This window comes from Condylura cristata, unplaced genomic scaffold (genome assembly GCF_000260355.1).
Source record: "Condylura cristata isolate star-nosed mole 26May11 unplaced genomic scaffold, ConCri1.0 scaffold00001, whole genome shotgun sequence".
Classification (NCBI taxonomy): Eukaryota; Metazoa; Chordata; class Mammalia; order Eulipotyphla; family Talpidae; genus Condylura; species Condylura cristata.
In genome coordinates this window covers 64,117,775-64,132,895 of record NW_004567102.1, presented here as the reverse complement: position 1 = coordinate 64,132,895, position 15,121 = coordinate 64,117,775, and the positions used below count along the sequence as shown (strand labels likewise).

Genomic DNA, 15,121 nt, shown 5'->3' with positions numbered 1-15,121 from the left:
TGACCCAGCACCCTAGGTAAGGGCCTCCATTTACTTTTTAAGAGGTGTGGTAGACAGAATAATGCCACCGCTCTCCTAAGATTTCTACACATACTCTGTTACTTCCCAGAATTTACATAAACATTTGTCAGAACGGACCTTGAAAATACAATTAAGAAAACAAACGTTTCTCTGGATTTGCTTGGTGGACCCAATCTAACCTCATGAAACTTTAAAAAATAAAGAAATAGAATGAGAGGTCAGAGAGATTAGTAGCATGAGAAAACTGAGGATGGAGAGAAGGACCGCCATCAAGAAGGAAGGTAGCACTAAAAGATGGGGACACTCCCCAACGAAGAAACAGGGACCTCATTGCTAAAGACATGGAATTAAACCTGCCAACAACCCAAATGAGTTTGGAAATGGGTTAATCCTAGATCCTTCAGAAAGAAAGGCAGCCCTGTCAATACCTTGATTTCAGCCTGGTGAGACTAGGCAAAGGACCTAGCTGGTCACCATGGTGGACCCAGACTTCTGAAATGCAGAACTGAGAGAGTGCATTTTTTTGAGCCATTAACTTTGTGTTATAGAATTGATATATAAATACATCTGTATAATCTACAAATTACAGGTAATATTTTTAAAATATTCTAGTTTCTGTTTATATATGGATATATGCTTAGCCTAGTGCATATGAATCCCTTAGGAATTTTAATAAAATCAGTTCTGGTTTCACAGGTCTGTGGTGATACCCGAGATAATGCTGAAGTGGCCAGTCCATAAACCACACATTGTTTTGCAAGGTTCTAGGTTATTTGTTTTTTAAGATTTATTTATGCATACAGAACTGGGGTACAGGCCAGAGGTGCAGGGGTGGCAAGAGGATTCACCAGAGACAAAGCGGGGAGCAGAACAGGCAGATAGATGAAGTACCCTGCTGAGGGAAGTAGCAGACAGGTCATGCTGCGCCATGTAGGTCACCTTTGGGGCTGGGGATCGAACTCATGCTGAAGTGGCATTAGCTTTTTAATGCTGTGCTTTTAACCTGCTGCGCCACCAGGGAGAGCCCTCTAGGTTATTTTTAAAGTACAGAGTTTTAAAAAATTAAAGTAGTTACTATCCAAGATAACATTATGGTATACTTTTTCATGTCTTTTTAAAAAAGACATATTAATTTATACTTAGTGAGTGTCCCCATGTCATTAAATATACATGGAAAACATGAATTTAATTAAGTATAAAATATTCCATCAATATGGAATTACTAAAATATCCTTAATTCTATGATTGCTACCGTATTCATAAGGTTTTAATTACATTTCATTACTGCCTTAGAGTAAATCCCATAAGTAGTACAAGTACTTAATCATAAGGACATGAAAATGTTCAGGTTTTTTTTTAAAGATTTATTTATTTATGCATATAAGAACTAGGGTATAAGCCAGAGGTGTGGGTGTCGAGGTGTTGAGAAGATTCACCAGAAAGAGTGGGAAGTAGAACAGGCAGATTTACTGAAATTCACTCCTGAGGGGAGCAGCTGGAGAGATAGGAAGGTCTGCTGCGCCATGTGGGTTGGCCCCCCTGGCCAGTCGAGGATCAAACTGTGCTGCAGTGGCTGGTGGTAGTTTAAGAGTGCTGTGTCTTTAACCAGGGCCACCAGGGAGGCCCCACAAATGATCAAAGTTTTTAATACATAATGCCAAGTTACCTTCCAGCAGAGTCTACCAATTTTACTGCCACCAGTAGTAGATGAGTGTTTTTCTAAAAGCATCCTTTCTTACATGTATATAATCTTCTAAAAGATTTTTTCTAACCTTAATAGTAAAAAAATTATTTCAATTTGCATTTTTAAAGATGTTTAGTGAAGCATAATTTTCATATATTCTTTGATGTCTCTTTATGTTTATATAGTCTGCATTATCTTTCCTGTTTTTCTTTGGAGTATCAAGGATTTATCTGTATATACAATAGAAAACATATTTTTATTCTTCCATGTCCCCAGTGAAACAAATTCTCAACTATGCTATTTAGGGGCTGCCTACACAATTTGTTTCTTATCTCTAACATTGTTTTCATGAATCTAACTGAACCTTAGCTCAAGGGGTGAGCATTCCCACCTGCTCTCCATTAAGTTCAAAGTGTTTTACAGAGAAAGGGAACCGGAAACACACTTCTCTTGAGAGATACTACAGTCACACTTATCTTAAAAGGCTAATTGAAATACAGCATAGATGTATACATACATAATACACGACTTGCACATGCATGTGGGCACACACGCCCACCGATATATCCCAGAACCGTTAAACAGACAGACTGTAGTTTTGATGCAGCAGAACCTGCGCTCTGAATGTGAGATTTCACCTCAGGAAGCAGCAGCACAGCTCATGTTGCTTTAATCTGTAGTTACCACCACCTCACAAGGAAATGTCTACTTTAGAGCCTGTGACATCAAGAAAACGTACTTCTGAACATACTAGATATACCAATTATTAAACTCATGATAATCCCAGAACATTCTCCTTTCTGCTTCTTCACACCACTGCCACACATTCCCCCCTCTCCCACATACCTAAACATCACAAAACAATTCATTTAGCCATAAACCTTACGTAAGAAGTCTCTTTTCATAAAATGATTGGAGACGAATAAACCTGGGCATCCTAGACTAAGAAATTAGAGAGGTGAGATTATGGGGGAAATTTTTGGCTTCTTCTATTTTTCATAATTTGTCTTATGATGTCATAGCAGGTAGAATACAGGAGGATAAGGTGCAGGAAAATATATGTGCAAATAGATGAAGTCTTTATGTTCAAGATATGTTTTCTTAAGTTTTGTTCAGAGACACTGTTGCTCATTGTTTTTATGCCACTGTTCCCTGCATCATCAATGTGTTCTCTTCGGCTTTTAATATACAATGTGAAGGGACCTAGGTTAAAGCTTATTTATGTGTTTATAATTCCAACTTTAAATTTGTGACATCATTTAACTTTGTAACATCAATGATTTCCTTAGAAATTTTCAAATATGGTTTTATTATATTGTATAATAGCTCTTAAGATAACCTAGGTGTCTGTATTTTTTTTAAAAGTCAGTTTGGAGGGCCTTCCCTGGTGGCACTGAGAATCTAAAGCCTGAGTTAGATTCCTGCCTGCTCCGGAGGTGACCACATGGTGTGGCAGACCTCTCCTGACCCGCCCGCTGCTCCCCTCAGCAGTGTACTTCGTGAATCTGCCTGTTCTGTTCTCCACTCTGTCTCTGGTGAAGCCTCTCAGTGCCCGAGTCTCTGGCCTGTACCCCAGTTCTGTATGCACAAATAAATAAATCTTAAAAAAAAAAGTCAGTTCGGAATTTTGTTTCAGCCATATCTGCAGGTGATCATAGTACTATTTCTGCTTCTATTTGGGAATACAATAATTCTATATATAATATAGTGTTCACTAACGGCAAGGAAGGATAATATGATGTCATTAATTGGGCTTCAGAACTTTTTCAGTCTTTTACTTTCAATGTTTAGAGATTGGGTGATTTTAGCCCAGGAGGAGGCAACTATAGCTTTTTCAAACTAGCATAAACAACACTGTTATTTGTAAGAAGCAGCCAACTTAAAATTATGAACTAGTACTTAGGTTTATGACACCTGTTCTGCTTCCTGCTGTCTCTGGTAAATCCTCTCAGCTCCCGCACCTCTGGCCTGTAACCCAGTTCTTACATGCATAAATAAATAAATATGTATATTTAAGTATAAATAATTCTGTGTTCTACTATAGATGTGACTGAGGCAGATTCACTGATTTTTTTTTTTTAACAAACTATTTCTAGACCTATTTTTATTAAATCTGTCAAGTCATTGACACATATATATCATTTTGGAGTTAAATTTTTACTCCTATCCTTTATCTTACTTAGAAAAATTGTGGTGTATATACCTTCCAGCACCTTCATATGTTAACTCATTTATTTAATATTCAGTTATTAATATAAAAGTACTATCATTATATCCATTTTATATACAAGCAAATGAAGCAGAGGCGTTAATTCAGTCTGTCTCATTCTCTTTATAAGTCTTTTTCCTCCCTATATTTTACGAGGCTTCACCTGCAGCCTGTCTAGCCACACAGGGCAGTCTGACTGCAGCCTGACATCAAAGCTGTACAGCATCCTGACACAACTATTTATGTGTTTCTGTGTTTTACTTGAAAGTCCATAAAAGTACTTTTCCATAATAATAAACATTTAAAAGCTGCAGCGTTGCAACTAAAAGCTTTCTACTTAAAAGTATTCCATACTTTTAAAGTTATTTTTCTTAAGTACGTTTGTTCAAAGACCTACAATATACAGCTAACTCATCAGGAAGAGTAGCAGAATCCTCCCAGGCATCACCATTAACTTTTCAACATCTGTCGAAGGCTCTTTTATGCTGTGGGTAGTTTTTGCTATAAAATGTCACATCCAAGGAGTCAGTCTGCTCATATTTGATTAACTTCCTTATTTCTTCCAAGCCGCCAGTGATGTTAAATATTGCCAATAATTATGCTGTTAAATGATCCTTATAAATCTTTTGCTTGTCAAATATGGATATTTAATAAGATTTTATAAGTGGTCTGATATCAATCATATTTTAACATGCTGCTATACAGAGTAATGGATTATCCTTTGCAGTAAATTACATCAGAGATGGTACCGTCTGCATTTAAGTTACTATAAGTAACTGCATCTAAGCTTTAGGAGTAATTAGTGTGTAATCCTATAAGGTTATTAGGAAGCAGTTTCCATGTTGGAGGCTTATCTTGTTGATACCTTATCACATTATTCCTGTGATTTTTATCTTATTTTTGGCATTTTCTTTTTTTTTTAAAGATTTTATTTATTCATATAGAGTTGGGGTACAGGCCAGAGATGCAGAGGGTAAGAGGATTCACCAGAGACAGAGCAGGGAGCAGAGCAGGCAGATCGACCAAAGTACACTGCTGAGGGGAGCAGTGGGCGGGTTAGGAGAGGTCTGCCACGCCATGTGGATCTCCTCTGGGGCAGGCGGGAATCGAACTCATGCGGAAGTGGCTTAAGCTTCTTAGTACTGTGCTTTAACCCGCTGCGCCACCAGGGAGGGCCCTGTTTTCTATTTTAAAAAGGCAATATTCTAGGATAACAAGGCAATACTCAAGTTTTGAGCTAGTCATATATGAGACTTGTTCTTTATTCTTTTCCATTTAAAAATCAATTATTGAAACCTATTTTCACAGCTATTTCTGAAATAGCTCTAAAAGCAAATGGTCATGTTGAGGTAGATTTTCCCTTGTAGGAGTTCACAGCTATGAAAAGAGAAGTTTTCTTTCCAAGTGAGTTAATAGTCTGTTTTAAGAAATCTGTATTGGTGTATTTCTCCTGATAAGTGGGTTAAAGACTGTAAATTGGTTGTTCTTGGAGCTAATAGGATAAACCACTTGTAGCTTAGCATTGGACACTTTGGAACGCTGAACTAATTTAAGGTCTTTTTTGTAATGCATAGTTTGAAGGCAACAATTTTCCTTAAAAAAATTAAAAACTGGCCCTCCCTGGTGGCGCAGCGGGTTAAAGCACAGCATTGAGAAGCTAAAGCCACTTCCGCATGAGTTCGATTCCCGCCTGCCCCGGAGGTGACCACATGGCATGGCAGACCTCTCCTGACCCTCCCGCTGCTCCCCTCAGCAGTGTACTTTGTCGATCTGCCTGTTCTGCTCCCCACTCTGTCTCTGGTGAAGCCTCTCACCGCCCCTGCACCTCTGGCCTGTACCCCAGTTCTGTATACATAAATAATCTTTAAAAAAAAAAAAATTAAAAACCAGACATGGTCTTTGGTCCAAATCAAAGGTTTTAAAATAGTGAAATATGCAGTTCTTAAAGCAGTACAGTGGCCTGTTGAAATATATATTTAACTGACAAATGTGAAGCCTTTTGCATTGCCAACTAACTTGTATTAACTTCCTTTTACTGTTCTACTTGCTGATCAATCATCTTATTCGTAAAAATTTCAAGATTTGGGAGGAAATTAGTCTCTACCATAGAAAGTCTCTGCTCTCCAACTCAGGCCACTGTCAGCTTGAATGTTGTCCCTGCTTCTACTCTTACCTTTACAACATCCTTTGTTGTTAAAAACACACAGAATGCTAACCTGCCTGTTTAAATTCTGGCTTTTCCATAGCCTCATGGCCTTGAGTGAGTTGTTTTTTCAGTTTCCATCTTTATGAGGATACTACTATAACTCATATGGTTGTTCTGAAAATTAGTTATTATCATAAAGCCCCAGAAACAACTGGTTTGTGTGTTACTAAATGCTAAATAAAAGAACCAGAGCAACCTTTATATGCTGTTCCCTTGGTCAATCTCATCTTAACAGCCTCACACTTAAAAATTAAAACTTTAAATTCTAAGTTCGGTAACCTTACCTCCCTGATTTCATCTTTTCCTACTCTTTGCTTACTTTATGCCAGCTACATTCCACACTCCCCTTCCCTATAATAAAGCAATTCTACTTCATTGTCACTGCATTTGCAGTTCCCTCTTCTAGGATACCTTCTCCTCAGATTTTTGCATGCTTACTCAGCTGCCCAAGTATTTGGAGGTTTTCTCCATCTAAGATAAGTACCCCCAAGGTACTTATCCTTAAACTTAGTCTTCTGCCTTTTCTTTGTTGCTCTTATCACTGATATTGTTTATTGCTTTCTCTTCTAACTGGAATGTAAGTTGAGCAGAGATTTTGTTTGAGATTTTGTTTCATTCTTATAGTCTGATCCTGTACCTTGGCCACTGCTGGGTTTGATTTTTTTTTTTAACTGAGACCTACTGAGCATAACTTACCAAAATTTTCCCCCCATAGTAGAAACCTAACATTTCCTTCTTCAATATTTTCCTTTTAGTAATAAGGGTGTTCTCATTAGGCCACTACTCACTTTAGAAAGTAAACTTTGGGCTTCTAAAAACAAATACAATAAAGACAATATTCTTATTGCAAAGTAGAAGATAAACAAGTATGGTAAAAACTGTGACATTATTTTCAAAGTGAAGTGTTTAGTACTGTAACTGAATTCTAGTCTTAGCTAGATAAATACTGATTTTCATTACTTGTGTATAAAGATCTATGGAGATTTGAGATCAGAACTTGAATAGACAGTACCTTAATGACCAATGCACATGTACTTTTGAATTACAGTTGTAATTTTTTCTTTTTCTTTTTTTTGCAGATTGATGACTAAAGAGAGTGAGATCAGATTTGTCCACAAGGAGATGGGTATAATACCAAGCTGGGGTGGTGCTACCCGGTTGGTTGAAATCATTGGTAGTAGACAAGCTCTCAAAGTGTTAAGTGGAACTCTCAAATTGGATTCAAAAAAAGCTTTGAACATAGGAATGGTTGAAGAGGTGTTGCAGTCTTCAGATGAAAATGAATCTCTAGAAGAGGCACAAGAGTGGCTAAAGCAGTTTATCACAGGGCCACCGGAAGTAATTAGAGCTTTGAAAAAATCAGTTATTTCAGCCAGAGAGCTTTGTTTCGAAGAAGCGTTACAAGCTGAAAAAGATCTTGTGGGAACAGTTTGGGCTGGACCCGCAAATTTAGAGGCTATTGCTAGGAAATCAAAATTTAAATAGTTTTTCAAAAATATTATGTGCTATAAGTAAACCTCTAAATTTTAGAACATATAAAAGTTAAATGATTAACTTAAACATGAGCATCAATTATTCTCAAGGCTATTACTAGCATTTGGCTTTATATAATTTCTAGAATACCTGACCTCATTAGCGTAGTTTTCAGTATATTTGGGTCTTCACCAAGTAATCTATAACACTGTTTAAAATATACTTTGACTTAAAAGTTATAAAGTCCCAAGTTCCCATAGTAGTTTTAGTCTGTAGCTAAAGATAGGTTTTAAAAGTTAAAGTTTCTACACAAAACCCATTCCTGGTGTTACTATTAGTCATGTCTTTGCGCCACATTACTTGGAAATAACTTACGAAAATAACAATAAACCTTGCAATTAGTGAAGAAAAAATTGGACTGGTTGGGGAGTAAGGTAATTGTAGGTACCATGAGCCATTTTGTTCTGTCCCAAGAATAAGAGCCATGGGGAACAGCCCTCCTTTTAGATGCTTCTCATCTTCAGCCACCTAAAAATATGGAGCCTTAGTTGATATGTTTAATAGTTTTCTATTATAAATTATATACTAAACAATGATAACTCTCATAAGGAAAGTCTTCTGTATAAAAGTGACCATTTGTGTACCTTGGAACTTTCAAACTGGTCCAGTTTACATAGTACAATTTAATTTTACATTCAAAACTACAATTCATGAAGCATCTTATAGATTTGCATTTTATAGCAGATTTCTTTTTTCCCCCTGGAACTAGTGTTTTTTTTTTTAATCTTTAAAATTTATAAAAACACAACTTAAACTTTAGAATCTCAGTGATACAAATTTTTAAAAAATGTAAGTTTTTGGTATTATAACATTCAATTCATATTTAAAATCATATTACAAATAACTTGCATGTGCTTTATCAACATTTACTGTTTTTAGTTTAAAAATACAGTAAGACAAGCTCACATTACTTTTGTTTGGAACAGATTCTAGATTACCTAATTAACCTTATATATCCTATGGTGCCAGTCTATATTTTATATAGAGTGAATTTGTTTCTACTAACGTGCTTATAAACAGGCCTACCATGTAATTCAGACTTGTGTTAGACCACTGGTAATGAAGACAGGCAAGGAAAATCAAGTATTTATTGCTTTACTACAGGTTATTTAATGAAAGCCTCACAGGCTTACTACAGGTTATTTAATGAAAGCCTCACAGGCTTTCGGTTTATTGCTGTACCTGTTGACTACCACACACTGCCTTTCAATTCTGCTTATTCTCTTTCAGTCAAACTCCTGAGCAGGTGACTACTGGAGTTGAACCTTTTAGTGACCTTTGGCAACTAATGTCAAAATGTCTCCATCCCCTTTCCAGACTCAAACAAAAGGCAAATTATTTTTGATAAACTCTAGTATTTATTAAATTATAAATTCTGTAATCAAAAAGAAAAATGCGGATTCAGAGAAACCTGAAACTACAAGGACTCGACAGCAAAGCCTGTGGGAATGCCATAAAGTGTATTACAGACAAGATTCTGAAACTTAAGTTGCTAGCTGTTTTTGTTACATTTCCATGTCAGTAACTGTACTATTAAACAGTTGTTATTCACCTATTTTAAAAGCTCCCAATTCATATCTATTCTCACATAATTAAGCTTCCTGGTCATACTGATACCAGACATCTCCTAGGTGCCAAATTTAGTAATGGTTTTGTCAACCCATGCAGAAAATAAGATACAATGCAAGAATCAGATGAGGACTATGATGCACAGATAATACACACACTCTGGCTAAAAGAACTGAAGTTTTAAAAACCATAAAATAAACAAACTTTAAGAAAACTGGGTTATTACTAACAGCTCTCAACTATTAATACCCAAGTTCCTTACATTAAATAAATTTCTCAACAAAGACACGTTAGACTTTTAATTACAGACCTATCCTTCCCATACCCCCCTTCCCACCCCAGCTCCCAAAATGCACTACGAGGGATGAGTATAATGTTACAACGGGCAGAAATTTACAGATAACCACTTAACCTTAAGCGTGAAGCTGAAGACTTTTTGTTTTATTTAAACTTCAGTTACTGTGCACTGTCCATCAGGCCTTCTAGATCTGACACTGACTGTTCCACCCCCTGCTACTGATCGATCAGTTCCTGACTGATCTGATCGATCAGATACTGTCTGGTTTGTACTAGGAACCAAAAGTCTCTGTTGGGTCGAGTGTTGTGCAACAAGCGCAGATACATCCTCACTATCACTACTGGCATCTGATTCGGTTTCTTCAATGGAGGTGTCTGGTGCCGGTACCCTGCCTGACGATGGTGATTCATGATCTTCTTCACCTTCCCCTCTATGACTCCTTTCAGCTATGCTGTCTCCACTGAGTTGTAAGTGAGCAAAAGAGTCTTCCAGAGAAGTGCTTGCATCAGGGGATGGTGTTGCAGGGCTTGTTAACTGACCATCTACTGAGGCCAGGGGCCTTACAGAAGATACCAGCGGCTGAACAGAAGCTCCACTCTGTGCTGATATACTGTCCGCTCCATCGGCAGAGCTCTCTCTCGCTAGGTTTATGGTATTAGCATCACAATCCAGCCTAAGTCCAGCCACTCCCTTCTTTGGTATATCTATTATATCCCGCTTAATCTTCCTGCGGCGTCCATGTTCATTTCTCCTATATTGAACCATATTTTCAAGATCAGCAACATACAGAAACCCAGCAATTAACATTTCAGTGCTCTTTTTACCTTTGGAAAAAGCATCTTCCAGCTCTCTACTAGTACGCTCATCATACTGCCACCACCCATTTCTTCCTTCATAATACCATGCATATTCACCATTTCCTCTACTTGCTGCCTTGAGCTCTTCCGGTGACAATAAGGTTGGCTTGTCAAGGAAATCCTCTGGAATTTCTTGTCGACAGAGGGCACATCGCTTCCCCAGCCATGACGCTCCCTTTACACACAAATAGCAGAAAACATGCTTACAAGGTAGACTGACTGGGTGAACACATGTTTGCAGACAAATGGCACATTCAGGGACAGTTAGAGAAGGTGTGGTATTAGAACAGGACTCATTCCCTTTTCTGCTCGTTGGAAGCATGTTTATTGAGTGATCAATTTCACCACAGCCAGCCATCCTAAGAAAGTAAGAAAAAATATATAATATTAAAGGCATGCTTTAATTCACCCAATCATTCAGCACCGATTACATGTAAGTCACATACTATGCAATGAGTATACAAAGATGAAAGTAGAGAAAAACTAATGCAGTTGTTTCATTAATTTTACTGGGGGTGGGGGGAACACAATGATTTAAAGATTTTTTTATTTGTACATAGAGAATTGGGATGCAGGCCAGAGGCTCAGAGGCGGTGAGAGGCCTCACCAGAGACACAGCGGAGAACAGAACAGGCAGATCGACGAAGTACACTGCTGAGGGGAGCAGCAGGCGGGTCAGGAGAGGTCTGCCACGCCATGTGGTCACCTCTGGGGCAGGTGGGAATCGAACTCATGCGGAAGAGGCTTTAGATTCTCAGTGCTGTGCTTTAACCCACTGCGCCACCAGGGAGGGCCAAGGGAACACAATGATTTAGCACAGTTTTTTAAATCCCCCACCCAATATAACCAACGTACAGATTTTTAATGAACATATACCATTCTACTAAGTCAACTAAATGCAATGATTTAAAAGTATATATTCTAGACTGATATTATGGTCAGTCTGGAAAACAGAAGTCAGTTGAAAGTAATTAGGCTATAATTATACACAATAACAACTTTACAGCCTTTTATGATATTAAATGCCAATTTTGCAAGTATTGCCATGTATTAATATACTTTTGATACTTAACTAAAATTTATGAAATTTCCTCTTTGTATCTAAAACAGTGGTTGTTACCCCAGTCATTTCATTACCCCTTCATAAATAAACCATGGTCTTCTTGAGGACTTTTTAAAGATGATCTCATGGCTTCAATTGTTACCTATATACAAATGAGTACCAAGTTATTACCAGTCCAGGTCTCTCCTTTAAATTGTCTACTTTAGCTCTCTTTTTGGGTAATCTTGAAGGCCCAAAACAGCTTATCTGTTTCTTTCCTTTTTATTTATTCCCCAAAAGCCCAAATGACACACTGTGTTTCTGCTACTGAAACTGTCCTCTATCTATATCCCATCAAAATCATCAGCCAAGTCTGATCAATTTTATTTCCTAAATCCATTACTTACTGTCTATCTTTAGCCATCAGGTAAATATTGCTTGCTAATATATCTTTACTGCATATGCCTTTTAACTGGTCCAGCCTTACCCCATCCTTAAAATGTTGATTTTAGGGTAAAGACCAGGATTTTTATGCCCCGCATGGTCTGATTAAACCGGCCTCATCTCACATCCAGTTTCCCTTTGTTCAGCCTCTAACCACACTGGCTACTCCTTCCAATGTAAGGTTTTCTCGATGTGAAAAATGTGCTCATGTCCTGTGTCTCATGGCTCTGCTTGGTCCCCCACCATGAGAAAACTACTACTCATCTTATAACCCTCTTGAGAAAGCTTCCATGACTAGGTCAAATCCAAATCACACAACTCACCCCTCCCAAACTCTTAGCTCCCATGCACTTTTTACTCCTAGCCTTTGCCAGAATAGCAATATTCTATTTCTCTGATTATTAACAATCTTCCCCCATAAGTTCATGGGCTTTGTAAAAAGGCAGGGTCACTTTTGGTTTACCTTGGTATCCCCATTCAAGACCTGGCTGAGGAACATGCAAAATCTGCCAAAAAATAAATGTTTGTTTCCCCCCCCCCAAAAGGGTATGTTATTTTATCCATTATAGATTTATTTTAAATGATTTACACTAATTATTTATTATAGATAGTTATTTAAATAATTTACATTATAGATTTATTTTAAATAATTTACACTATTTATTATAGATAGTTATTTAAATAATTTACATCATAGATAGATTTATTTTAAATAATTTACACTAATTCACTTGACTGGTAAGCACTTTTTGAAATATTTACTTATACACACTTTGGGAAAGTATAAAAATTCTGTCAGTGTACTTACAGATCAGCCCTGAGGAAACATACTAGAGCTTATAACAAAGAACTGCAGTTAGTCAAGGGAGAAAAAATAAACTAAGTAGCTGTTATACAATGCTAGACAAAAAAAAAAATCTGAAAAAACGGAGCCTCAATCTTCCTCATTACTCTTGGGCTCTCAGTTAATTAAACCCTTCATCTGAATTTTCTTATCTAAAAAATCAGAGTTTTTAGTGAAGTTTTTAAAACTTCACTGTGGGAAGCAAAACCAAAAACACTCCACTTTGTGAACACTTAAAACTTCATAAATGTAGTCATGTAAGACACTGAGAAATGTACAAGGGTCCATGTATAGTGCTGAGTCTCATGAGGTAAAGATTAATAAGACATACAGCTACGCTCTTTAAGTAAGAAAACATATATGTGATAAGCAGATAATCACAATATGGCCTGATTCCTACACTAACTGAAATGTGTTAAAATGTTTATTGAAAGAAATAACAGAGGATGAAAGGATGGACATTAAGAAAGTATGGGGTGCAGAGGAGGCTGGGAGTGGAAAAGACTCAAAATAGAGACATGTGAAAGGTAGTGAGTCATACAAACAGTGGAACAGCAGGATGATGCTGTAAAAATAATTAGAAGCCAAATCATGAAAGCCTTATTGTGTCCTGCTGAAGAAACACTAATCTGATGTGATTTTACCCCATAGAAAATCAGATATTTTTTTAAATGACAAAGACAACAGACCAGTGCTAAATAAAAAGAAACAGAGGGGGGGCTCTCCCTGGTCGCACAGCGGGTTCAAGCACAACACTAAGAAGCTAGAGTCACTTTAGCATGAGTTCGATCCCTGCCCCAGAGGTGATCCACATGGTGTGGCAGACCTCTCCTGACCCGCCCACTGCTCCCCTCAGCAGTGTACTTCATCAGTCTACCTGTTCTGCTCCCCACTCTGTCTCTGGTGAATCGTCTCACTGCTCCTGCACCTCTGGCCTGTACCCCAGTTCTGTAAGCATAAATAAATAAATCTTAGGAAAAAAAAATTAACAGCTGCTGTTAATTAGGTGACTGCTTCTGTCATCACCTGATTCTCCCATTATGCCATTTGCTTTTGCTTACTATCAGGCACTCAAAAGTGGAACCAATGGTTGTATCAGGGATAGTCAGAAAAATGTTTATGCTAATCAAAATTTGATTCAAAGTGATAATATTTTCTTAAAAGACAGGACATAACTATGAAAGGAACACAGTTTAAATGGATCAGTATCACTATGAAATGCTTAATTCCCACTCATCAACATTCAGTTATATTCTCAATTCCTTTATCAGAAAATCTAATTTATAGAAACCAATAAATACAACTTTTCCTAACCTATGCCAAGTTCTAAGTCACCCGATTATGATCTCTTAATATGTTAGGCACTATAGAAGCTTCAAAGTATTGAGATTAAATGCTTGCCTTAAAAGATCTTGTACTTTAACACTCTTTAGTTACAAGTAAAAGCATATGAGCCTCAACAGATTAATTAATGTCCCTTACCTACTTCCCCCCAAAAGAATTGGCTACCTACATTTTGTGAGAGATCCAAAACCTTACATATTTCTTAAATATAAAACCTTAGCACTTCCCAAAACAACAAGAGACATGAGGTTACTATGTAATTCATCACTTGGCAAAAGATTCAGAATACTTTTGTATGCCCCAGTTAAAATTACACTGCCATATAAATTTATGTATATTACTTTCAATTCTGCCATTACCATAAGTAGCAACCAATGTACCATTAAGAGATTAAGGTAGGGGTGGAAGGGAACTCATACATTGTGCTTCCAGGGCTACAGAGACAGACCAAAAAAAAGAACAGTTATTACAAGATATGTTTGCCCCAACTTCAAACAGAAACATTAGTTTCATTTTTCTCTTATCAAATTCTCAAATTGACTAAAAATGACAGTCATACTTGTAATGGAGTATGTAATAACTATCTGCTCAGGAAAATTGCAATAGTTAGAACTCAAATTGGGAGATCAAATGAAAGAATATATAAAGCAGTTATTCTTTTGGGTCTAATATTTTAAGCACTTTGATTGCTAAGACTGTAAATCAGCAAATTGTTCACTACAGTTTTTAGGAGTGACATCAGGCTGGACAACATTCATATTAATTTGGAAAATAGAAATATGAATTATGTCATTTAAAAATGTTTCAAGAAATGGGGAATGGGATCAAAAATGGTGGGGGGAGGGACTATGGTGATGGCACACAGATAATTTGGTGATGGGAAGCCCACAGGCATTGCAACTGAGATGGGAAAAGGCACAAAATGATAGAAAAATAAACTATTATATTACTTAAAAAAAAAAAAGTTTCAAGAACAGATCCACCCTGGTGGCTTAAAGCACAGCACTATGAAGCTACTGCAGCCACTGCAGCATGAGTTCAATCCCCGGCTGGGGAGGTGACCCACATGG

The 15,121-nt window shown here is 37.2% G+C and overlaps 2 protein-coding genes across 5 annotated transcripts in view; one reads left to right on the top strand and one right to left on the bottom strand.

The window, feature by feature from the left end:
- The window catches only part of ECHDC1 (ethylmalonyl-CoA decarboxylase 1), a 35,646-nt gene extending 26,913 nt beyond the window's left edge, over positions 1-8,733 (top strand). For all 3 annotated transcript variants that reach the window (XM_004674107.2, XM_012722254.1, XM_012722245.1), the window contains one exon: positions 7,200-8,733. In XM_004674107.2, coding sequence (XP_004674164.1) covers positions 7,200-7,605 — 406 coding nt within the window. In that variant the 3' untranslated portion in view covers positions 7,606-8,733. The remainder of the gene's footprint in view (positions 1-7,199) is intronic.
- An 89-nt stretch (positions 8,734-8,822) lies between these two features.
- RNF146 (ring finger protein 146) overlaps positions 8,823-15,121 on the bottom strand; it is a 14,937-nt gene continuing 8,638 nt past the window's right edge. For both annotated transcript variants that reach the window (XM_004673835.2, XM_012722233.1), the window contains exon 3: positions 8,823-10,736. In XM_004673835.2, the coding sequence (XP_004673892.1) occupies positions 9,668-10,736 (1,069 nt within the window). In that variant the 3' untranslated portion in view covers positions 8,823-9,667. The remainder of the gene's footprint in view (positions 10,737-15,121) is intronic.